The sequence below is a fragment of the Bicyclus anynana genome, chromosome 11, assembly GCF_947172395.1.
Source record: "Bicyclus anynana chromosome 11, ilBicAnyn1.1, whole genome shotgun sequence".
NCBI classification, from domain to species: Eukaryota; Metazoa; Arthropoda; class Insecta; order Lepidoptera; family Nymphalidae; genus Bicyclus; species Bicyclus anynana.
The window spans coordinates 7392614-7419687 of NC_069093.1; the positions used below are offsets into that span (position 1 = coordinate 7392614).

Below are 27074 nucleotides of genomic sequence, written 5' to 3' on the forward strand. Positions count from 1 at the left end.
CAACGAAAGAGATAGAGCGATATTTTCGATTTTGCTGGCATTGATCGACAATATGTCTCTGTTGTCACGAGTAATGTCTATATCATCGTAGGTCTACATTTACAAAAATTCTTGATCAGCGATCACTATTGAAAAAGCATACAATGTTGACAAACAATTTGGAAAATTCTTTTGATCAATGTGCATTGGAAAAATCTGTAAAGATGTCAATAACATTATTTTAGTGTTTAATAAATGCATTTTCAATCAAAGCATTTCACACTTGCTTACTGTTCAGTTAGAGCACTCCATAAATTACGTCACAAGTTAAGTTTGGAAAAGAGCATTGACGAAGTGTGACATAGTGTGACAAGGGGACGTCCTTAGATTGGTGACGTCACATTTTCAAACACCATCTGTCATTCATGATATTATGTAACTTATTTTTTTCTTTATTCTTAGTTATTATTATTCGTATTTTGTAATATTTATTATTAGTAGGTATTCATTTTGATTTTATTCAAATCTGTAAATGAAAATAAACTAATTTTGGAGCAGTTTCTGTTTTAATTTAACAATTTCTAGATGTGATGTCATGTTAGGAAGCCGAGTCTCACAAATGTGAGGGTTTGTGATAAGAATGCTCCCCCATACTTGTCACAAACCCTGTAGCCATCAAGTTGTGTGACATAATTTATGGATGACCCCTGACCGTAATATATGTATTTCAAATAATGTCAACCAACTAAGGCAGACGCTACTTTCTCAAACTGATCTTACCATTAATATTTGTTTTATAAATTCGCTAACTGGTGTATAGTTATTTATATTATAGAAATACGGTAATCAGAATGTATGTCCTCCGATAGCTAGCATGATGTTTTCAAAAGCTATCCAGTTGATCAAAGCCCACGGGCCCAGTCTCATCCACAGTGGGAGGAAGCCTTTGTACAGTGAGAATATGCCCTCGTTCTTCACGGATTGTTGGACGCAGTCGATCATGCCGCGGTACAGAGTTCCCCTGAAAAGTAAAGTAAGTTATACTTGGTCAATTTATTCCGTGAAGTCTGTTTGATTTTGGTTGGCAGTAAGATAAAATACCAAGTGTGTTTCTGCGCTTAAATGTAGGTTCGTTTTAAAACGTTTCTTCAGTTTTAAACACCAACGTGCTGTCAATTGCGATGTGGCCAATTTTTGGAGAATTCCCCAAATTGCGGGGATTTTAACTCAATTTTGGAAGTTTCTCTACTTGCGGGGATTGGATCTATGCTTGGAGATTTTATTGAATCTGCATCTGTTGTTGACACGTCTCTAATTAATGGCCAATTTTGCAGACTCAATAAAAAAATCTCTATTAAAAGGATAATAATTACTTAAGTTATAGCAAAAGCTCTGAAAAATATATCAAACTACATTAATTTTACTTTTTTTCTTATACAAGTGGGGAATCGGGATATATTTCTTTCCACAATTTAGTGAATTGTTCACTTCGATTTGTGAGGAATTAGAAAAAAATGGAAATAACCACAATGCTACCCAAACCTGTAAAAAAACGTATCACTCCGATACGAGTAAACTAATCGCAGATGGCAAAGTGTTACGTCCCGTTACAGAATACCTAATAATGTCTTACGCAAGTAACTATTTATAGTACCAACATATTATTATTATCTAATATAGGATATAGTTTCAGTAGGTATTGAAAAAATATTCATTATTCAAAATATTAGGATAGATTTGAAACCTATACTACGGCTACTACTACGCTTTTTTTTAAATTATTAGTTGTTGCTTTGATAAAATGAGGGTAAATATAAACATCAAAGAGGACATCTTAATTCTAGCTTTGTAGTACCCGTCTGGAATATTTGTATCGAAAGGGAAAGGATTCATTACAGTGAGCGTGCGCGGGTCCCGACTTTGACCCCGTTCTTTGACCTCGACCGCACTTTGAACATACAACCTACTTTGGGTACGTATGCTGACGGGGCGTTGCTAGCTCTTACGTCAAAACATTTCCCTACCACTTTGCTTATCGATTGCAGTGTAACGTTATTAAAGGGAATCGTAATAATTTTTAGAAAAACGCAAGTAAAGTATTTATTATTATTATTTATACTTAATTAAAACTAGGTAATCAATCTTTTTCACTGTCCCTTATAATGCTATTTTGAAAAAAACACAATATTGAAAAAACAGTAATAAAAAAATTCAACCGCACAACAATTCAAGCACAAAGGTAGATGTTATCTTTTGCTTTTTAGTTTAGGTTAGTTTTTGTGTTGGAAGCAATGCTAAGCAATGAATATGTGCTACCTTCTGATCAGTTTGAAGGCGGTTCCAAGCCAGTGATGTTTCAATTCAAGCCGTTTACATATAGCCGAACGTAGAACCTCCTTTTTGGAAGTCGGTTAAAAAGCATAGCTTGTGAGGTATTATAATGAGGAATTCCTATTAAATTGCTGAAACTGGAATTTCAAAAATTTCACTGAAAAAGTATTTCTCATATGCTTAACTGTAAACTAAACCAAGAAAGACTATAAAAATTAAAACCCTTCAAGTCCAAAGGTTTTGTTTTATTGGGGTCAATCAACAGTAGTAGGTACTATGAAGAAGTAATTACAAAAACATCAATTATGCAATTAAACTAAATCATTGATCAGCACCGTTAACCACAAATTTCTTGCATATAAAAATGAAATTTTGAATGTGGCAATGAAAAGTTAGTTATATACTTAGTACTAAAGCTTCACCTTCACTTTGATCCCAAAAGTTGACTCTTATAGCACAGCTTATAGCGAGTGTTCAACACGTCAGAGGGTTTACTGATAACTGAGGTCACGAACCCGGCGGCGAAGGCGACCATCGCATTCACTAACAGTGTGTCCAACATGCCGAACTCTTAGACCATTGGTCTAAGGCCGAACTCGTAAGTCTAAACGTATAATCCTAAAGCTGTACCTTCCATCTGGTCCGACGGGTTGGTTCATAAGCCGAGGCTTCAACACGTCAACGGGTGTGCCCACAACTGCGGCCACGAACCCGGCGGCGAAGGCGACCATCGCATTCATTAACATTGTGTCCAACATGACGAACTCGTAAGTCTAAACGTACAATCCTAAAGCTGTACCTTCCATCCGACGGGTTGGTTCATAAGCCGAGTCTTCAACACGTCAGAGGGTGTACTGATAACTGCGGCCACGAACCTGGCGGCGAAGGCGACCATCGCATTCACTAATAGTGTGTCCAACATGCTGAACTCGTAAGTTTAAACGTATAACCCTAAAGCTTTACCTTCCATCTGGTCCGACGGGTTGGTTCATAAGCCGAGTCTTCAACACGTCAGCGGGTGTGCCCACAACTGCGGCCACGAACCCGGCGGCGAAGGCAGCCATAGCATGCACTAGCATTGTGTCCGCCATGCCGAATTCGCGAATCAGGAATTGTTTGCTATAGTCATATGCCGCTAGATCTCCCATGTTCACCAATGCCGCGCGCTGAACGTTAGGGATGGCACCTGAAAACAATTTATTGCAGATGTCAGACAAAAAAAAAATCGGTTGTCTGTAAAGTCGGTTTACTGACGATAGTTGAACGTGACAACGTCATAAAAAAATACTGATGGAATGCTTGCATTGTTCAAAAGAAATATCGTTCGTTTTTCTAAAGTACTGTTTAATAATCTTCATAGACCAGAATAAACTTTATTTCTTGTAAAAAACGTTGGCAACCTTTGAGCGAAGGAACGACGCATGACGTCATCTTTTTTCGTAGAGCCGGCTTCATCGAAATATAAAACGATGTCACGTCAAAAGATATTGATTTTTTAGTTAAGATTAGTTATACTAGCGGACTTTTTTTGAAGTTTTCAAAAAATAGGATTATTTTTTGAAAACTTCAAAAAAAGTCCGCTTAAATAATTTTCAGAGCTCAGCAGTGAGCCAAATATGGGTTGACAATGATGATAATGTAGCTCACCTCTCCAAAAGCCCAGTATGCCGGCTTCAGTATAAAGTAGCCTATAGGCCTGTCGGCAGTTGGTGAAGCGCGGCGGTTTGCCCTGCAGCACGCGGCGACCCTCAGCTTGCATCTGCACCTTGACGAGGTCGGTGGGGGACGCCACCAGCTGCGCTAGCGACCCCGCCGCCAGCCCGCCTGGAGATTCCTTTAAATTACTCTCTCGTTCTAAGTATGTAGAGTTTTGTTTTGAAAACGTAAGGTTAAGAGTACCTAGGAGGAATTGACGTTTACGATATTTAAAAAAATTTAATAAAAAAATTCAACCGACTTCCAACTCAAAAATTAACCTAAACTAAAAAGCAAAAAATAACATCTTACCTATGTGCTACCTTCTGATCAGTTTGAAGGCGGTGCCAAGCCAGTGATTTTTTAATTCAAGCCGGAAGTCAGAAACGACTTTAATTAAAACATGACACTGGATTGGCCTCCTTTTTGGAAGTCGGTTAAAAATGTTTAAAAACGTGGTAAAATGAGGGATTCTTAAACAGGTAAAATTATTTTTCTGTAATCAGGAGTAAATTGCAACGCGCCGTCGCGCGTTGCCTAATTTAAGTTGAACAACGACAAGATATCATTACTCGAAAGGGTTTTCCATGGCAGACCAGAAACCAACTTTTAAATATATAGTTATCGTGACAACGTTATATATATATTAGATTGTAAACCGCAGTCAATATAATGTAAAATTGTGTGAGTCAACTCAAATAAATCACAAAATAGAAACATCAACAACAAATGGCTGACATCATGATTTTAAACAAGGTCGCAAGACTGTCTCGAAACAATTTTTTATATACCTAAAGTTATTTTTAAATTTGGTAGATAAAGCAGTTTGGCATTCTATATTTGACGATAAATTATGTAAGAACCTATATGGAAGACCTTTACGTAATAATAGTTCTATTTCTAACCGAACTCTGCATTGTCACGTGTTACATTCCCGTGTCTAATGTAAAGTGTCCTTCTCAATACTATAGAGGTGAACAAACTTGTTTATCTTATCGTTTAGTATCTGAGAGCAATAAATTCGAAACACCACTCGTTTTGTCTCCTGATATAGAACGCGAAACGTACTTTGTTTACAAAATACTACAGTGCTATGTTTGTTATAAATAATATTTTTCTTTTTGACGTCACAACGTCTTATAATTCAATGGAGCCGGCTGTACACTCGAAAAAAGATGACATGCGTCGTTCCCTCGCTCTAGGGTTGCCAACTTTTTTACAAGAAATAAAGTATATTCTGGTCTATGAAGATTATTAAACAGTATTTTAGAAAAACTAACTTTTCTTTTGGAAAATTCAACCATTCCATCAGTTTTTTTTTAAGATTTTATTTGAAACAAGACATTCGTAATTAATATTTCGTTTTAGTAAGTATAAAGTCAGTACAAAACAGGGATGTTAAGGATATTGGCATCCGCACATACGGACGCATGTGCGGATGCGTTATATGCATTTACTCGAATATCATGATGCGATTCATTCATCTGCATTCTCCTTTCTTATCAACCAATGGTAAATTTTCCGAATGCAGATTCATAAGTGCAAGTAACTTAACGACACCACTGCGAGAGCTGCCAATGCTCTTCCCAGAAAACTACTACAGACCAGATTTAATTACAGTTTCATCTAGTCGAAATTTTAGTCAAAATCGTTAGAAAAAAAAATTATAGTTCTCATTTGCTTACACACGGACAATTTAACTAAATAGTTCGACAGAAAAACCAAGTAGCCAAGTGGCACGTCGATTTTCTTTCTACGATCGCAAACGCTTCGAAAACTAAAAAAATTTATGCGAATGACAGATCTTGATAACCTGACCTGTCGATAGCAATCATTCCCATACATTTTTCTAGTTTTCGAAGTGTTTGCTACAGGGGTTGGGATATGTTGGCGAGCGATCACTGTCAGTGTCAGATATTATTGATGGAGTTCGTGACCTTGATCATGGTGCGAGTGCGATGATGACTTAACACTTAATTTGTCCTTTTAACACCATCAAAAACTCCAGGTGGCAAGTAATACTCAGTACTTGGAATCAATATTTCATACCCTAGACTAAGTGGGCCATATGATTTATAGCCGCACAGCCTAACTACAGGAACAAGGAAACTAATTTACTGTAATAGGTAGTATGCAAATGTATTTAAGGTAACCAGCTGTCTTTCCGTTTTCTGTCTCGCAAAACCGTTGCCTTTTGTTTTACAAGTCAAGCAGGTGTGATCAAGACTTACTAAATGACTTACTTTCGATATACCTACCTATTTATACAGGTTGCTCGGGAGTATTTCCCATAACATCAAGGTGTTGACAAGTTCACTTATAGGAACCGAACTGTACAACAAAGTTTTTAACTAAAAAAAAAAACCAGTTGTCGGTGGGTTGATAGTTAAACGTGACGACGTCATAAGAAAATACTGATGGAATGGTTGCATTTTTCAAAAGAAAATGTTCGTCTTTCTAAAATACTGTTTAATAATCTTCATAGATTAGAATATACTTTATTTCTTGTAAAAAAGTTGACAACCCTAGAGCGAGGGAACGACGTCGTGAGTGTGGTTTGCGTAAACAGCCAAAAACGCGAGGTTGTTGAAAAAAGAAAAAGAACAAGAAAGAGGGTAGATCGATTCTGCCCCTAACAGCTGATTTCAACTTTTCATCTCGCAACTTCAGTCAAAATATCGACATTAAAAAATCTCGTTCTGTCGTGGTATGTACCCGTTTAAATAATATTGCAATTAATTTTTTATAATATTTTCACACTAAGTTTTTTTAAGATTTTTTTTGTAATTTGTCGGGCGATAGTCTCCACTTTCAGTATCCAACTTTATTAAAGTTTATTGTTTTCCAATGTTTTAATATTAATTGATTACCTATAGATGCGGCAGCTAACGACACCTTCCCGTCATCGTCTTTCAAGGCGTCCCGGAAGCGCTCGTACAAGATGAGCCGGCAGCCCGAGTAGATGGCGTGACGTTGGAACATTGGCATGAGACCGGTCCACAGCTTCAGCACCCCTTCCTGCTTCGCGATGCCAACTGCCGTTTTTATCATCCCGTGGTTCTCCATCTGTGAGAATTTAAGAGTTTCATTCAAATTTTTAACAGTTCTGACAATATTATTACTACTACGCCCGCTATATTCGTCCGCCATGAGACCTCTTTAATCCGGCCCTATCCAGATTTCGTGATGAATGATCATTCGCATTTATATATTAAGCTTATTGTAGGCGTCCACAGATCCGCACCATACGCATCGGACGCATCGCATCAAGCGGATTTTAGTATTCTTTGTAAGTATATTAGTTCAGTCAATCTGTAATTTAGGGTCAGGATAATTTCAAGAAAAAGTTTGACTTTATATAACGTTAGGGATTTAAAGATGTTAACTGTAGATTGGCGGGGTCCCCCTCCTGCTGTTTTTGAGAAAATCCAAAAAAATTTTTGCCGAATCTATGGGTTTTAGGGAAAATTTTATTGAACAAAAAATGTAGAGGACAATGTGAACTACATTTTATGTCATTGGAGCAACATCATACGACTAAAAATACGAACAGTAGGTGGCGTTGAAGTATCAAAAAAGGCTTTTTCGTTATTTTTGTTAATAAAAAATGATTTTTCAGCTGTACTGTGAATGAGAAAGTTATTTGTCATGAAAAAAACTACAAATTTTATTTAAACAATTTTTTCATATAACTTACCGGTAGGTATTCGTAGGTAATCTGGACTTTAGTTTTATATTATTGACGGCAAAAAGCGATTGACTTCAATCTCACCTGTCGTTAAGTGAGGATGCAATTTAAGATGGCGGCGCTCTGACTTGACAGATGTTCAGTTTATTCAACCCCAAGTTACCCTTGACTATGCTACATTGTATCTTACCGCTTAATCTCTCTGTGGCACGTCTTTGCTGTAAGTTGATGTCTGCATATATAATAGGGATGATGACTAGGTTTGAATATATTGATTTTTATGATACATTTGGGTAAATAAGGTCAATGTTAACTAATTTATACATAAAAAGCAAAGATTGACTGGATATTTGCAAAATAAATAAGATTATAAAATTTAAATATCTATTAAAAATCTTTTATTGTAATTAGATGAAAATTCACACAGCTTTAGCTTCCTTACATCAAATGTGACATTTTTCAATATGTGAACTATAAACATAAACGCTCAAATAACAAAGATATTTGTAATTTTGTTTAAACGCCCATACAAACCTAACGATCAGCGATCCAACGACGTCACTAAATCGTGCCATTTTGTATGGAGCGTTTTTCAGGGATCCGCGACAGCGCCGCAAATCGGACCCTTTAAATCCCTGTAGCTCCGAAAGAAATGTTCGCAGATACCTACTTACTTTTACAAAATTGCTTTACACTAGCATACTCCTAATCTATATACAATTTAAAAAACTGTCATCATCCCTATTACCTACCTACTAATTGTGTACCGCGGTTTTGCCCATGTAAATTATATTCCTGTGATATTAAGCGTTATTCCGAATCTATCTAATCTACCTATGTGATTTTCATCCAGACCCATTCAGCTTTCTAGACAATTCAGATTAGTGTAAACTAATCTGATTCGTTAAAAAATATCCAGAAAAGTTAACATTGATTTGTTGCGTCCTAGTTGCCCAGTTGAAATTGGTAAACCTTTCGTGGACCATCTTTGGGCGAAAGTTTATTAAAAGTGTCTTTATAAAGTAATCTACAGGTATCCATACTTATAATAAATCTGTAGAGATGTCAATTCTCTACATGAAATATATTTCAAAATTAACTATCAGGGTGTGATTTGTGATCGATACTGATGCCAAAAATGCAATCAGTAAAATTTTTGTCTGTCTGTCTGTATGTTCGTTATAGAAACAAAAATTACTCTACGGATTTTAACGAAACTTGGTACAATTATTCTTAATGCTCCTGGGCAGGTTACAGTATACTTTTATTACGCTACGATCAATAGAAGCAGAGCAGTGAAGGGAAATGTTGGGAAAACGGCAGAAGTTACTCCATTTTTACAGCGATACTACTGTAAGGGCTGGATAAAAGAGGTCTAAGCGCGGAAGAAGTCGCAGGCGTCCGCTAGTAAAAAATAATTAAGATGTTTATTCTGTTGCTAATGTAAATATGTGGAAATCGCCGCCAGCCAGTCGCGCGATACTAACGTAACAAGAGTAAAGGTCACATAGGAAATGCATACGGCTCCGGTGTTACGAGTACGTATACATTTGCTTTAATACTGTATTCATGAATAAAATATTCAGTTTGTAACGGTCAATGAAATTCAAAAACAATAGACCAGATTATAATAGCGTTAGCACGATCACGTGAACATTACAATGTCGCAAAACAATCGAATGCACATTATTTTTTCAATACATTCTAAAGCAAGTGTTTAATATGTGTATTGAAATTGTAGTCTGAGACGGATATGACGTCAGGTGGCGCGACTTGTTTCCGTAAAGGGTGGGGAGTTAGAGAGGGGTAGCGATTGGTTGGCAGAAACGACTAGCGATTTATGGCATTCGTCTTACGGTTGGCTTCAGTATGCTCGTGGCGTTCGAGCCGTCCACATTTCTTGGTGTGTAATTTTTTATGGGTTGCTTGGGATATGCGGGGAACTTGAGTGGAAAAGGGGAGTGTTGGTTAAGTGTCAAAGGCGCCTTTAACCCTACACACAACGTTCACAAGTGCGTGACTCCACTCAAGGTCATTCTCTGCATTCTAGGGTCTTATTTTTGTTACAGTTTGATTTATTAATTAAGCTGTCCTGACAAATATTTTCTTTGTCAGGATTTTGGCCTTTGTTATTGCCCTGACGTCACTTTACCATCGCAACGAAAGAGAGAGCGATACGTAGACAAACGTAGACTAACTTCTCAAAAATTGCAAAAATATAGAAGCACATAATATCTGAGAAAAAAAATATACGTTGTCCGCATGATTATTTGTTTAAAATTAGTATCTTACATCAAGATCGTATTTGTTTTTACCTTATATCCATGTTTGGCTGCGGCAACTTCTGACTGTATCTGTAGCCTCGTTTTTGTCAGGTCGAACGGATATGTGGCTGGAATAAATTCATTAATTTCAATTAAAATTACAAAAACAACTAAAAATAAACTAACAATCTTGATCTTTAATTAACTAAAGTGTTTTTCAGATAGCATGAGTACAGTGACAGTCGCCTTATGACGTTCGTAATCTATAATAAAAGAATGAATCGCAATATGCGTTGGTAAGCGCATAACTCAACAGCGCCTGGTCTAATTTCCCCAATTCTTTTTTTTTAAATGTTCGTTAAAGGTCTAGGATGGTTTTACGGCGAGAAAAATTCGAATATTTGCCGGAAAAACCATGAAAATAGCCCTTTTCTTTTTCCCATACAAATGTATTTTAACTAAAACGTAGTCGATTTGACTTTATTGTTATTGTATAAAGTTCATATTAATAATAATTATAAAACGGGGTAGAGGTAGGGTAGGGGTAGGGTATTAGTAAGGTAGGGTAGGGGGTAGGGTAGGGGTAGAGTAGGGGTAGTTGAAAGTTTACATCGAGTTTCACGCGGACGAAGTCGCGAGCGTCCGCTAGTACGTACTATAATCATGAAACGTTGCAAACTTTCAAGAATGAGACGAACTGTCACCGTACCCATGTTATCTGAAAAATACTATAGCGGACACACGCAACTTCGTCCGCGAAACAATGCTAAACTATAGTAAGTATACTACCCATAATCCATATACTAAACCTTCCTATCTTATAAAAATTTTGGGATGAACCACCCCAAAATTTTATGATGTTGGCTGGTTCTCAAACCTACCCGATATGCACACAAAATTTCATAAAAATCGGTCCAGAAGTTTGATGGCAAAACGAAAATGTTATATATTATTAGATAATGTTTATTAAAGGTATTTCTATATAGTCTATTTAAAATTTCCTTTATATAGCCCGCGTGTTAAAATGTTACGTCGCGTCAGCTAGAGCCTAGAATTGTAAAAAATCAGCGGTAAAAGTTTTACCATTCTGACAGAATGTCTTTATATTCCAGAATCAGGTCGAGGTAAGTATTTAGCATTTAGGGTTGACATAAGTAGGCACAATCTATTCCAGAGCTCTTGGCCGTATTCGAGTATAAATACGCTTCGACCTCACCTTCCCTCGCATTCCATAAATGTAAAGTTATGTATCAACGAATCATCATCAATCCATATAATCAAAATTTTACTTTTAACGGGACTTTCACTGGATGTTAGAGGAGGTTGTGGAGAAATATACCTACATCTACTATTTTTATCCCGAAAAATACATGGTTCCTGAAACCTGCATACCAGAGAATTTTCTTAATTCTCTGCGTGTGTGAAGTCTGCCAATCAACATTGGGCCAGCGTGGTGGACTAAAGCCTGACCCCTCTCATTCTTAGAGGAGACTCGAGCTCAGCAGTGAGCCGAATATGGGTTAATAACGACACGAATAAAAATTAAAATGTAGATCTTAAACGAAATGAAACAATAATATGGTTAACAGAAAGCGACGTTTTTTGCGAAGCCTTTTATATGTAGGAACAATTTAAAAAATATGGATAATAAAACCAACAAGGCTTCGCGCGACGTTATTGTGAGGGGAACTTATACCGCAGCGATGCCCGGTTCGAAAATAAGCCCGTAATAACAGCCGAGGCATGCATTTTTTAATGAGAACATAATATTATATATTTTGTGTATGACAACACAGTCTTTCCCACCTTGTTGGAGGGGAATGGGAAAATTGGTCATATTTAAAAAGATATGGCAAATATTCTCCTAAAAAAAATACCGGTAAAGAAGATTGAAAAAGTTCGAAAGTACAAAAACAATCCTAAATCGTCAAAACAATACCACAAAAGACTACAGTTCTTAAATAAGTAAAGTAGTTAACGATATATTACAGAAAACCCGCAATTATATAGAAATTCGATGTCTGTCAATGTATAAACAAGTCAATAATTAAAAAAATTAAAAACTCGACTGCCTAACCTAGTCATCCGCCTCGCGTATTTTGTATAGACAACTAATAAATAACGCTTTCTAATTGCAGGTTTTTTTTAATATGGCCATGATATACCATTTTGAAATCCTCTTGATTAGCCCTTGAATTTGATACCCATATTGCAATATTACAAACCAAAATTTTTTTTTCGCCTCGAGTCTATAGCATCTCACAGTCGTCGTTTTGTTTTTTTTTAATTTCACCTATCTAAGACACTTGTGTTAACAAGACGAATCTAACGATATCTTAATTACGTAAATCCATTCAGCGGTTTGGAAGATATGAGGTAATAAAGATTACATACAAACATACATACATACAAGATACGCGCGAAAAACATAACCCTTCTTGCGGTCGGGTAAAAATAACATCATACTTTACAACTCAAGTTCTATATATCATATTATGTTGTAACTGATGATCAGTTTGAAGGCGGTGCTAGCCCGATGATGTATTTATTCAAGCCATGTAAGAATGTCATAAAGATTTAGGTTTTTCAGCCAATGTTCTTTCATGTAGTTCTTCGGCTTAAATTAACACAACTAACACAACACCGGTCTGAAGAACTTAGTATGATGTTATTTTTCGCTCTTTAGTATAGTAGACCCGTAGTAGTAGTAGTCCTTTCAAACAAAAAAAAATATTCATATCGGTCTAGGCATCTTCGAGTAATCAGGTTAGGTACCCTAACATACATACGAAAAAAAAACATGCAGATGAATTGAGAACCTCCTCCTTTTTTGGAAGTCGGTTAAAATGGTTAGCATTAGTAGCAGCCTTAAATACCTGTCTCGGCCGCCCAGGAGCCCAAAACGGCGACGCCGTATCGAGCGGCCACAGAGTCGGTGGCCTTCCCCGCCGGGTGGTCGGCGTTACGGAGAACGGGCATCTTCTTTGTTTATCACCTCACTGTTAGCTTCCGGGTTTCCATAATACCTTGAAAAGAATACAAAATGTATATTAATACTAGCTGACACCGCGCGGTTTTATCCGCGTGGTTCTAGTTCCCGTGGGAATACGGGTATAATATATAGCCTATAGCCTTCCTCGATATATGGGCTATCTAACACTGAAAGAATTTTTCAAATCGGATCGATAGTTCCTGAGATTAGCGCGTTCAATGAAACAAACTCTTCAGCTTTATAATATTAGTATAGATTCTCATTCTCATCTATACTTTTAATAAATCTGTAGATCAATTTTGTATATGAAATATATTTCCAAAATAACTATCAGCGTGTGATTAGTGATCGATACTGATGATAAAAATGCAATCAGTAAAATTTTTGTCTGTCTGTCTGTATGTTCGTTATAGAAACAAAAATTACATGACGGATTTTAACGAAACTTGGTACAATTTTCATACTCCTGGGCAGGTTATAGTATACTTTTCATAACGCTACGATTAATAGGAGCAGAGCAGTGAAGGGAAATGTTGGGAAAACGGGAGAAGTTTCTCCTTTTTTAAAACGATACTACTGTAAAGGCTGGATCAAAGTAGTCCAAAGGCGGACGAAGTCGCGAGCGTCCGCTAGTCGAAAGTAAAATAACAAAAGGTAAACCACAAATAACAAAAGGAAATAAGATTTTTAATTTGGTATGACATTCTTTATAATTCTTGTGTTAAGAGGGCAAAGCCTCATACAAATTAAGGATAAAGTTTCTTCCTTATGCGTTAAGCCTGACTCGTGTAAAATTATAAATACCAAGCCTTCATTGACTTATTATTATTTTTTTTAATAGGAGGAGGGTGCAAGCCTTTATCTTTTCATGGGCAGTCTTTATCTAACATGAAAAGAATTTTCCCAATTCAAATCGAACTAGTAATTCGTGAAATTATTGCCATTCAACCAAATAAACAAACTCTTTGTAATTAGTACCTATTAACCACTTAATTTAAACATCTATTTCCAAAAGTGTTGGACGCATGTTCAAGACAGGTATTTGTGGAATGAATTACCGCTAAAGCATTAACCATGCTAACATGGTCGGAATGTAGAATGCTATTGATTTGTGTTGGGTTGACCACACATCCTATATCGATAACTGAAAGTCAAGGCGACTTGATAAACGATCGATAATTTATCGACCTTTTCGGTGAATTCTCTCGACACGTGAATATTAGATACAGCCAGCTCTATTATAGAGTAGGAGCCCAGAGCGATCCGATATAACTTATTTTCACATAGATTAAACCTTACATTCTAGTAGTGTCTCATGTGCTTTACAATACCTGGGAAATAAATACTGAAATACAGGGATATTAGAAAGGAGGAAATAAAAACAAAGCAATGTATTTGAGTACTTACAGTAAGGAGTAACAAACACAAAGAATAAGCAGAATAACCATAAGCAGTACACATTGCTAGATAAGGCAGTCTTGTCATTAATTAACGATTTCTTCCTAACCGAATGTTATAGCCATATTATGTGTTTTACTTATGGAGATCACGGAACATGAAAAGCTAGCTGTCTTTATGTCTTTATGTCAAATATTTATAACTTGTATTAACTATGAAAATACCTTTATGTAAAGCAACCATTTGTCCTTAATTTAAAAAAATAAAACTTAGTGGATTAATTTAAATTATCCACAGGGTGTCCGCGACTTCTTCCACCTTTAGACTTCCTTAATCCGGCCCTGTCGCAAAATACGTTCTTATCGGACGTCTACTAACTATAAACTACCCCCTGCTAAATCTTTGTATACGTCAAGCGGTATTCGAGATTTCGTAATGAGTGAACTTACGCTTTATATTTAGATTAGATAGATAAATAACAAGCATCTTATGTATATCTATAAAATTGCAGTCGTGTAAAATAATAGTCATTAGGGATCTGATGTATTCGTTTGAGATGAAATTTTACACTAAAAATGGAAAAATAATGAAAATTTTAATAAAAAAAATACAACCGACTTCAAAACCTAAAAACGTACCACTAAACTAAAAAGTGAAAAATAACTTCATAATATGTTCTACCTGCTGATCAGTATGAAGGCGGTGCTAAGCCGGTGGTGAATTCAAGCCATGTGAGAATATCTTATAGATTTAGATTTTGCAGACAGTGTTGTTTCATGTAGTCCTGTCAGAAATGGCTTAAATTAAGACAACACCGGCTAAGCACCGCTAAAAAAAAAATACCGACCGAATTGAGAACCTCCTCCTTTTTGAAGTCGGTTAAAAATAATGAATACTAAAAAGTGAACTTATACATAACCAATGAGCACATCGTACTAGCGCCATGCATGAAATAGATATTATGAGACTGAAAATGCTGACGTTTTCCTTTATACAATTTCTGTAACAATGACTTTCATGAGCTTGCGAACTATTGTGAATGTTGAAAATTTACTATTCAACCCTATTTGGGTTTAACCTGTAATAGACTTAAAGCCTGAGATGGCTACACCTTTCTCATTTTATAAAAGTTGAAAGTTTGTTAGCCCATGCTCAATTTGCATTATCAAGTTTCGGGCAAGTACCTAATTGAATTATAAAATGCACGATTTCAATACAAAATTACATACATACATTTTAAAAACTATACTTCAGCTGGTGGCTTTGGCTGAGACAAGTTACCACTCCACCGGGAAAGATGTACCTACTGCCAAACGATTTAGCGTTCCGATACGATGTCGTGTAGAAAATTTCGTCCGCCTCCTAACAAGTTTGTCCGCTTCCATCTTAGATTACATCATCACTTACTATCAGGTGAGATGGTAGTCAAGGGCTAACTTGTAAAGAATAAATATAAAAATAACGTTTTTTCTGTAACGTGGTTGGTCTCCTTTTTTACCCGACTACGGTGAAGCAAAAAGGAAGGGTAATGATTTTGGTAATCTTTTTATATAGTAGTTGCCTTACAGACGTTCACACCCACAAAACAACGAACAGTTAAAGTATACAGGAAACACACTAACCGCAACTCGCGCCCGTGTATTATCGCAGCTCTATTACCATAATAATTATCTTTTTACTACCATTCTCGTGAAAAATAAACATCTTTTGAAATTACCTACTAAGCAATAAAAATGTAACTTACAAGTCTAATCAAGAATGTAAAAAGAATGTTAAAAGTTTTTTACGAAAATTTTTGTATCGATACCCCTGTTCCTATATATATTTTATCTACCTATGAATGTTATTTGTTATGTAAGTACATAACATACATATATTTAGAAATTAAATAACCCGTGTCGAAAACGGTAAAGAAAAACATCACGAGGAATACCTAAGAATTTTCATGATTATGTACGTGTGTGAAGTCTGCCAATCTGCATTGGGCCCGCGGTGTGGACATATTGGCATAACCCCTCTCATTCTGAGAGGAGATTCGAGCTCAGCAGTGAGCCGAATACGGGTTGATAACGAAACGAAGTACATACACATTAAATCAATTCAAATGATAAATAGCTTCAAGTAACTGTACCAACATATCTAAATGAAAAATATTCTCATTTGTCACCAATAAAAATATGACGTCAATTCTAATAGCGAATTGAAAGCGAAGGACGTATCATTTGAATGTCCAATGTTCAACAGGGTTGATTTTACTCAAAGCTCACAAGTAGTAGGTCCAAATCAGTTAACCTCAATATATAAGTATAATAGATACAATTACTTCGGCTAGTATGATAATTATTATTAGGTACACTTACCTTTATTAAAGTAGGTACTGAAGTTTGAATGATTGAATACGTACAAGCCACTGCCTAACACTGGTGATGGATGGAAAGCAGTGTTACCAACTCTGCAAAATATTTATCTCTAAAGTTTGTGTCAAAACCCCTAAAATCGTCTTAATTATTGAGTTGTCCCCCTAAAAATATAAATTCATAATAATTTAGAAATAATATGTTTCAAAAGTCTATATTTAATACAGACAAAATATTACGTCTTTATCTGAAGATTCATATTTTTTGAAATCATACATGTTGACAATGAATTTAACAATTTTTTTTATTTAATGAAAATTGCCGCCAGTTGCCTCGGAGTGGTTGTAGAATAATGTATTATATATCGTTATAAGTCGCTAGGTCATGAAAGAAATATTAAAATTATCATCAATTTAAAAATATTAAAGAGGCAAAAAATCCCTGAAAATACCCCTAAAAATTTCAGACCCCTAAAAAAATCCCATTTCACTTATTTGCTCCCTAAATCTGGGGGGAAAACCCCAAAGTTGGGAACCCTGATGGAAAGCTTTAAAACAATAAGTGAACTCGGCCGTATAACTACTGACATATATCTATCATACATACGTTATACGATTACACAACATTCATACATTTCATACTTTACGATAGGTAGAATAGCAACGCAAAGGTCACATCGATCCAAACCAAAGTCCAATGCCAATGACACTTTCAACCAAAGTCATGCTAATGTGCTCATATGTATGATAGATATATGTAGATACGTATGTATGATAGATATATGTAGATACGTATTCAGATTCAGAATGAATTTATTTACCCGCAAAATTACGTTCTATAATACCAAGCAGTTTTAACTGCGTAGTTCCCATTTCCCGTGGGAATACGGGGATAAAATATGGCCTATGTTAGTGTTACTCCCTGATAATGTACCTAGCTTTCTGTTAGATGTATTTTTCAAATCAGTCCAGTGGTTTCTGAGTTTTTTCGTTACATACAGAAATACAAATCTTTTCTCTTTATAATATCAGTATAGATAACTAGACCTATTAATACATAATATCATAGAAAGGAAATATTAGATTGTTTGCATTAAATAGGCTCTGAAAGTACTAAACCCATTTGAAAAATTCTTCCTTTATTGGGAAGATACACTAATCTAAGTGATATAGGCTTTATTTTATCCCCGTATTCCTACGGGAACGGGAACCTCGCGGCTGAAACCGCGCGGCGTCTGCTAGTCTAATCATATAATTATTACAATCTCAACATCCAACATCATTATTAATCAGCCTGTTTTAATGGTCCATTATAGGGCCCGGCATCCCTCCTTATAGCATAAACCACCCATACGCTAAGGTGCTAGTATTTCATTAACGACCATTATCAGATGTTAATGATAATGACCGAAACCGAGGGCTCAACGTGCATTCGGCGGTGTAACACCACTAACTTCCAAAACCGTCCCTACCCCTACTCTACCCTACCCCTACCCAACCCCTACCCTACTCCTACCCTACCCATTAAGGCTGCACACGCGACGGAAGCTTAAAAAATGAAGTAACTTCTCCCATTTTCCCAACATTTCCCTTCACTGTTCTGCTCCCATTAATCGTAGCGTGATGAAAAGTATACTATAACCTGCCCAGGAGTATGAAGAGTAGTTGTACCAAGTTAAAATCCGTCGAGTAGTTTTTGTTTCTATAAAGAACAGACAGACAGACAGACAAAAATTTTACTGATTGCATTTTTGGCATCAGTATCGACCACTAATTACCCCCTGATAGTTATTTTGGAAATATATTTCATGTACAGAATTGACCTCTCTACAAATTTATTATAAGTATAGATTTCTTAGAAAAAAGCAAAGCTCAATATCTCAGAACCCGACCCAAAACTCTCAATCCGAAGCCACATAGGCTAACAATGGGGTCAGATCTATCATCTATATTACTCGAAGACCTCTTCAAAAATCAAGGCGGTAGCGGCGAATTGTAGCAGGATGGGCCTTTTCAATCAATACCAGCCACCACAATTACATCATCCCTATTGCCGTTTTAGCCTTGACACCTACTAGTCTTGAAAGATACCTAATAATTATGGCCACTAAACTACAGTAATAGTTACTTTAAATTTTATTGAAAATTATTATATGAATTTTTATTCAAGACACGACTGGATTTTAAAAGTACCTATGTATAGCTGTAAAACTGTTTAACTTTAATTAGTATTATAATTATAAAGATAATCTTATTATTTAGAGCATGTATTGTTAACCTATAAGTGGCCAAACATTTTGCCTTGTTACCTATGTTATTAAAATATTATATAGCTTGTAAGAAATGTAAGGTTGTTGGTTAACCAAATAAATAAAAAAAAAAGCGAGTGTGTAGTATAGCAGCGTTAATACAAACTGAGTTTACTTCAATCTTTTCAATTAAGTTTGTACAAGTTTGTAATTAAGAACCTCTATCTGCTCCGACCAATGAAGATGGGCAAGGCCCTTAATTTATATATCGGTAGTTTATAATTTTAAAACCAACTAAATGGTTGAAAAATTGAGTGTGTTAATATGCTAAAACCTACTGTTAAATTACCAAAGCATTTTATACGTAATCGGATTTTTATTTCGTTATGTTATCGTCAGGATCGTAAAGGACATTAGACGTTAGAAATGTATACAAGCGCGGCCATATTGAGTCGTGCTTGAATAAATAACACATACAAATTTTGACAACACCTGCTTTGTGGTATGTATTATTTATAAGTGGCATCTACCCTACCATAAATACATAATGTATGATGTAGGTGCATTTCATGTTTCTGGATTTCTAGCTTTACAATTACTTTATGTGAGTGTAGATTAAAGTTAATATTACACGACGCCCGCGACTTCGTCTGCGTGAAACCCTACTACTACGCCCTGCGTGAAACCCTACCCTACCCTACCACTACCCTACCCCTACCTTACCCCTACCCTTCCTCTACCCTACCCCTATGGTAGGGACCATGCGACGGCGACGGAAGCTTAAAAATGGAGTAACTTCTCCCGTTTTCTCAACATTTCTCTTCACTGCTCTGCTCCTATTGACGGTAGGGTAATGAAAAGTATACTTTAACCTGCCCAGGAGTATTAAGAATAATTGTACCAAGTTTTGTTAAAATCCGTCGTGCAGTTTTTGTTTCTATAACGAACATACCACGCGACGGAAGTTTAAAAAATTGAGTAACTTCTCCCGTTTTCCCGACATTTCCCTTCACTGCTCTGCTCCTATTGATCGATTTGATGAAAAGTATACTATAACATGCCCAGGAGTATGAAGAATAATTGTACCAAGTTTAGTTAAAATCCGTCGAGTAGTTTTTGTTTCTATAAAGAACATATAGACAGACAGACAGACAGACAAAAATTTTACTGATTGCATTATTGGCATCAGTATAGACCCTAGAATGGCAGAAAGACCTTGAGTGGAGTCACGTACTTGTGAACTTTATGTGTAGGGTTAAAGGCGCCTTTGACAGTTAACAAACACTCCCCCTTTCCACTCAAGTCACTCTCCCGCCTATCTCAAGTAACTCATAAAGAATTACACAACAAGAAATGTGGACGGCTTGAACCCCACGAGCACACTGAAGCCGGCCGTACGTCGAGCGCTCTACATCGCAAGTCGTTCTCGCTAATCGATCGCTACCCCTCTCTAACTCCATACTCTTTACAGAAACAGCCACCTAGCGTCGGCACGAGCCAACACGAGATCGAGCGACGTCATATCCGTCACTGACTACTATTTCCTATTCTAGATATTCATTTATTTACAGTTTTACTGCATTAAGATAAAAGTTAATTGTACAATCTATACGTATATCACAATGTCTGATGTATTTCTATTAGAGGTTTTTAGATAAATGTGAAATATTGATTGATAAAAATGTTGTGTAAATAAAAATTAAGTATCGGAAATGTATTTTTATTTTTCAAGTAACTAGATAAGGTTTATCATAATAAATCACCAAATGCTTATTCATTCAAAAATTGATCGATACTGATGTGAAAAATGCAGTTAGTTAAATTTTTGTCTGTTTATCTATATGCATGTTCGTTATAGAAACAAAAAGTACTCGACGGATTTTAACGAAACTTGGTACAATTATTCTTCATACTCCTGGGCAGGTTATAGTATACGTTTCATCACGCTACGATCAATAGGAGCAGAGCAGTAAAGGGAAATGTTGGGAAAACGGGAGAAGTTACTCCATTTTTACGGCCCATACTACTGTAAGGGCTGGATTAAAGAGGTCTAAAGGGCGGACGAAGTCACGGGCGTCCACTAGTTTATAATATAAGCCTCGTGTTACATATTTCGGATACGTAGTGTTAATTTAACGCTTGTCATCCAGTTCCATAGAGATTTGGCTCGTATATAATAGGTGTCTTGAACCCTGTACAATTTGGAAGGTCGCCAGACGACAGACCACCTACTTTAGCATATTTCATGTAAAAATGTATCAAACTAATTTTTGTAAGAACCCTATTTAATATTAGAATTTATTTTTGACCTTGTCTCTAAATTAATAAACTATTTTTTAATTCTATCGATCTAGAACATGCAAATTTAAAACAAAAGTGAGTGTCACTTATTCACAAAAAAAATTAACGAAGTTTATTAGTCGTTACACATGACCTAAATATCCACAAAGAAAATCGTACAAAGTTAAACGAAAATAATATTATCTATACTAATATTATAAAGCTGAAGAGTTTGTTTGTTTGTTCGATTGAACGCGCTAATCTTATTAACTACTGGTCTGATTTAAAAAATTCTTTCAGTGTTAGATAGCCCATTTATCGAGGAAGGCTATAGGCTATATATTATCTCCGTATTCCTACGGGAACGGGAACCTCGCGGGCAAAACCGCGCGGTGTCAGCTAGTATAGTATAACATCAATCGTATCATCAGTATCATACCTACTCGTATCAGTATCATACGTACTCGTATCTACAAATTGTACAATTATTTTAAATACAAGTTCCAGGGTAGGCAGTGCATCTTTGCATCTACGAAGTGCGCGCCACTATAATATACTCGTAAAACAAATGCAATTTGCCTATAAATGACATTTGTGGAACAAAATATCGTCAGTGATTAGAGACGACACTTTACTAATGCAATTTACCTAGTAACCTAATTGATACAGATATTACGATTAATTTACAGAGATAAATTAGTAACGAGATTACGTACTCCGTAAATCACTAGCACAAAAAATAACTGATAATAGCATATCAATAAGTAGATAGATGATCCAGTATAAGTATTAAGTACTCGTATGGAACCTCAATGCAATCAGTAAAATTTTTGTCTGTCTGTCTGTCTGTATGTTCGTTATAGAAACAAAAACTACTCATCGGATTTTAACGAAACTTGGTATAATTATTCTTCATACTCCTGGGCAGGTTATAGTATACTTTTCATCACGCTACGATCAACAGGAGCAGAGCAGTGAAGGGGAATGTTGGGAAAATGGGAGAATTTACTCCATTTTTAAGCTTACGTCGCGTGTGCAGCCTCAATGGGTAGGGTAGGGTAAGGTAGGGGTAGTTGAAAGTTTACATCATTTCACGCAGACGAAGTGGCGGGCGTCCGCTAGTTGAAAATATGATTCAGTTTATGTAGGTACTATATAACCTAGGAACCTCATTATCGAGAATAGAATGTGGAGTATTATTATTGGTGGTTACATTTGATATGGCACAAATTGATGAAATTTAATAAGTACCTATATTTTGACGATGTGATTCATTAATACATTCTACTGACAGAATTATTTTTTGACGTCCTCCGTGGCGCAGTGGTATAACAAAGCCAACCAGACCTGGACCACATAAGAAAACCTCAATCGACCCAGCCGGGAATCGAACCCAGGGCCTCCGTCTTATAAATCCACAGCGCTACAGAGGCCGTCAAAAAATTGGTGGTGTCTGTCTCGGTTATTTTCATCAACATTTTCATCCCAAGCCCGCCAACCTACATTGGAATAGCGTGGTAGTTCTGAGGTCCATATCCTATACAGGAGCAGTGGCGCGCACAAGGTTTGTAACTGGGGTATGCACTATAAGTAAAAATTGGGTAATTACTTGTCAAACTATGTATTATGTGGTATAGGTTTGTATCGAGTCCTTAAGGTATGCAGTACATTTTCGCATCTATGAAGTGCACGCCACTTATAGATTAAACATATCGAATACTTACTCAGTTATTGAGAGGAGGTGTATTTACACTATCATATCGCGCCTATACGATTAACTTATTGAAGAACTCGAGAGCAACGCAGCAAACAGAAGTGTCTATTATGTCTGGACTAACTTAATCAATCGCGATATTATATGAAACATAGAATTTGTTTTTATTTAAATTTGTTAAACAACAAAATTACGTCTTTTTCCTACAACACCGAAACAATACTGATATTATACAACAGACTAAATAGTTTTAAATTCGTTCAATTGCTAATTGAAACGCGCTAAAAATACTTTTGAACTGTCAGTGAGTGACGAAATACTTTGTACTAAATAGGAACTGTCTGATGTAAATAACCTTGCACGTTCTATTCACGAAATGAAAAGCGTTTTTTTACAATCACACTTAGATATACAGGGTGCTCGGGAGTATTTTCCTTAACTTCAAGGCGTTGACGAGACTACTTATAGGAGCCGAACTGCGTAACTATATTAACTAAAAAAAAAAGTTTCATACAAAATAATTCCGACTATCCATGTAACACACGCCTTTATCTATAGTTGCATTTTAAAATACGTAAAACATGACAATAGGCTACGTCATTATTATAAGGATTCGTTTATAGGACACATTTTAAGGTCTATTTACAAAAGAAATATTATTTACTCCTAAAATATTCATTTTAGAACACATGTTCTTTGAACATTTTGAATATTTTTTTTAAAGAATATAACTCTAGAGTTATGGGAAATACTCCCGAGCATTCTGTATAAGACCAGCAGGACAATTCATTACAGTTTGACATTTGTTAGTGGATATATACGACATTTAATAACTAGCTAATTGTTAATTAATATTTTTGTCAAACGCTCCGTTTGTAAAGGATTTGTTAACGTGACGTCATGAAACAGTTGACATATAGACCATCATGGCCGACAGGCGTTTTGGCTTTTATTGTCAAAAAAATATTTAAAAATTTTCATGTACCTACTTAATTTAGTACGTCTCAAAAAATATGATATTTTTTTATTTAATCTAGTAAAACGACATTGCCATTAAAATTTAAGGTCATTAAAAAAGCGTCAACTAGCCTATTATTATCAAGGATCAAGGTAGTTGCAGTGGAAGTGGATGACAGAACCACAGGATTACCAGAATGACAATAAGTGACTACAGCGCCCTTATTTATTTTCTATTCCTTTGTGTCTCACTATAATATGTCAAGCTTTTAGCCCACTAAATTAAATACAAAATACCTATCTATTGAATTTCAGGAAAACATCCATATTACGTAGTACGTACTATAAAATTCAAGTTACGGAACTAAACTTCCTGTTTCAAAAAGCTTCGCGGAATCGGCGCCACTCTTAGACCAATTATAGAAGGACCTGTATCGCACGAACGTCACGAACAAAATTGTCTGTCATTTTCTAAAGAAAACGAGCTTAGATTTGGTATATATCTTATACTAAAGTAGAAGTTTTTGCCCGTTTTTTACATAATTCAATTACACAAAAAGGTATTTTTACAGAGCTCTTTAACCGACGAACACGATTACAACTATTTAACATCGATACTATAGAGACAGTTTTTATAATCGCATTAGATCGTTGATCATATACTTTGACAGAAAAGTAACGTCTAGCGAGGCAGGTCCTATACAATAATTGGTCTGAGGTGCCACTTTTCAGTTTTCACGCGCAGACGCTGTGAAACCTCGAGTTCGATAATTCAGTCTGAGTCAGACTCAGTCAGACGATGACGAATTAAATAGTTTTAATCAATACATATATATCATCTTTTATATTGTTCATTTTTACTTTTAAATTATTATGTAGTTGTTTGTAATTGTACCTATATATGGTTTTAAGATAGCTCATAAGAGATATGTGGATCAGTGCTCAGAAAAGTCCGTAAATGCTTACTAGCACTAAGAAGTAAATCTTTGTTATAAATTTCTCTAGTAAATAAATAAATAAATAAAAAAGTAAATAAAATTGAAGTGCATGTCAGGATATCTGTGTTTTCTCAAGTCCTTATATTTATGCCAGAACATAAACGAGCTTTTTTAAATTTTGTCTGTCTGTATTTCCGAGCTAATCTTTAGAACGGCTTAACCGTTTTAATGGTTCATTCACTGAAATATAGAGGAGGATATTGACACACAGGCTATATTTTGTTAATTTGTGGAATACTGAATTTAACGTGGGCAAAGTCGCGGGCGTCCGCTACTTTTATATTGACTGACTGATACCTATATTTAAGACTGTTATTCTCATAAATGTCAGAAGTAGGTACTTAGTTATTAAACTTACTGAAATAATTGCCTATTAAAATTAAATGTGTGTGCAATGCAAAGTCATAAACAGAAATCTGATTAGAAATGTTATCAGTTATCAATAATAATAAACTATACCTACAAACTGCAGACGGATATGAATATGATAACAGTGATAACTTGATATATATTTTATTTGCATTCGATTGAATATTGGATATAATATTTGCTTTGTAAGATTCATATTCCAATAAAGACATTTTTATTGATACAGAGCCATGATAACAGTTAAAATAACGCAAGTGTACGAAATAATCAAAATAATTATTTTTATAAAAGTATTCAACTAAGTAAATATTGTAGGTACCTACCTATTTACAGTACCTAATATTATAAGGAAATAGAGTTTGGGGGTGTGTGTTGTAGGGAGTAATCTCTAGATCTACGTACTGAACCGATTTTGACGATTCTTTTAAGCAAGTCACGTTATTTGTGAGTGTCATTATATCTCCATATTCTCACGAGAATGGGTGAAAGTATTTTAAATTACATGGAATTCATATTGTTGTAAAACTAAGTATGACATTGAATATTAAATGAATATAGACAGTAGCTATACGAGACGGGTCGGTAGATAAGAAGATAAGCCGGTAATCTTACAAGTAAACAATTAGCAGCGTCAATTTCAAAGGAAATTTCTGTAGGCATTCATTTTGTGCCTTCTCGGAAAACCGAGGGGATTAAGTACTAACTCTAACTTATAGCAAAACAGTTACTTGATATAACCTACCTACTCGTCCAGGTATTTTCTAAAAAAAATCGCTTCTGTATATCTATACTGTACATGAAATATATTTCCAAAATAACTATCAGGGGGTAATTAATGATCGATGCTGATGCCAAAAATGCAATCAATAAAATTTTTGTCTGTCTGTCTGTATGTTCGTTATAGAAACAAAAACTACTGAACAGATTATAACGAAACTTGGTACATTTATTCTTCATACTCAGGCAGGTTATAGTATACTTTTCATCACGCTACGATCAATAGGAGCAGAGCCCAAGAGAAATGTTGGGAAAACAGGTGAAGTTACTCCATTTTTACAGCGATGCTACTGTAAGGGCTGGATTAAGGAAGTTTAAGGACGGAGGAAATCGCGAGCGTTCGCTAGTAAAAAATAAATATAGCGGTAATTAACAAATATAAAAAGCCTCATTATGATTGATTTATGATCTATAAATAACAAATGGGCGTTAAATTAAAAAAAAAAACATAAATCATGTCACTTCCATATATAAACACGTTACGTTGTTACCAACCTCGTGAAAGCACTATCTCAGCCCGATGCTACCGCTGTACAAACTTGTTATGTATTTTCGCTTGATACCGCAGAATGTAAACATTGAAGTGATTGTATGAACGAGCTGTATTATATCGAAGGAGTGACTGAAGAAGGATAAACGATGCGGTTGAGAGCGAGTTAGAAAGGGTGCAAAGTACGCTCTCGAAATTCGTGGTAACCGCGCGGCGCGAATGAGCGCGGAGACGAGAAACGGAACAACCGTCGTGCGACTCACATCGCTACCGACTTGTGACTATTCTATTCAGCACCGCAGAATATCCGACGCCAAAAGAAAGACCTCAATAATTATCTACATGTACAATCCTATATAGTATGCTCGCGTACTATGCGATGACGTCATCCCATTCAAGAAAACTCGCGCAAAACTTTCATTGATGTCGCTCACCTCTAAACGTGAACGGAAAACATTATTATTAGCGATTCTGTAAACAAGATCTGCGATCTTACGCATATAATGTGTATGTTGAAAATTTTTTTCGTAACAAAAT

At 35.7% G+C, this 27074-nt stretch overlaps 1 protein-coding gene across 1 annotated transcript; it reads right to left on the reverse strand.

Moving 5' to 3' along the window:
• LOC112049690 (mitochondrial uncoupling protein 4) lies at positions 1-26831 on the reverse strand. Its single transcript, XM_024087687.2, has 7 exons — positions 26543-26831; positions 12834-12983; positions 10009-10085; positions 6876-7071; positions 3958-4134; positions 3274-3496; positions 1-1000 (listed from the first exon to the last, which is right to left on the reverse strand). The coding sequence occupies exons 2-7, from the start codon at positions 12934-12936 to the stop codon at positions 826-828; spliced, it is 951 nt and encodes a 316-aa protein (XP_023943455.1). The 5' UTR covers positions 12937-12983; positions 26543-26831; the 3' UTR covers positions 1-825.
• Positions 26832-27074: the final 243 nt, after the last annotated feature.

What these genes read in the sequence shown, in the direction of transcription:
- LOC112049690 (XM_024087687.2), bottom strand. Translation starts at nt 12,936, where the DNA reads ATGCCCGTTCTCCGTAACGCCGACCACCCGGCGGGGAAGGCCACCGAC. An exon ending in CTCCTGGGCGGCCGAGACAG is followed by an intron (nt 10,086 to 12,833) that starts GTATTTAAGGCT and finishes AATTTATTCCAG; the next exon opens with CCACATATCCGTTCGACCTG. An exon ending in GTTAGCTGCCGCATCTATAG is followed by an intron (nt 4,135 to 6,875) that starts GTAATCAATTAA and finishes AGGAATCTCCAG; the next exon opens with GCGGGCTGGCGGCGGGGTCG.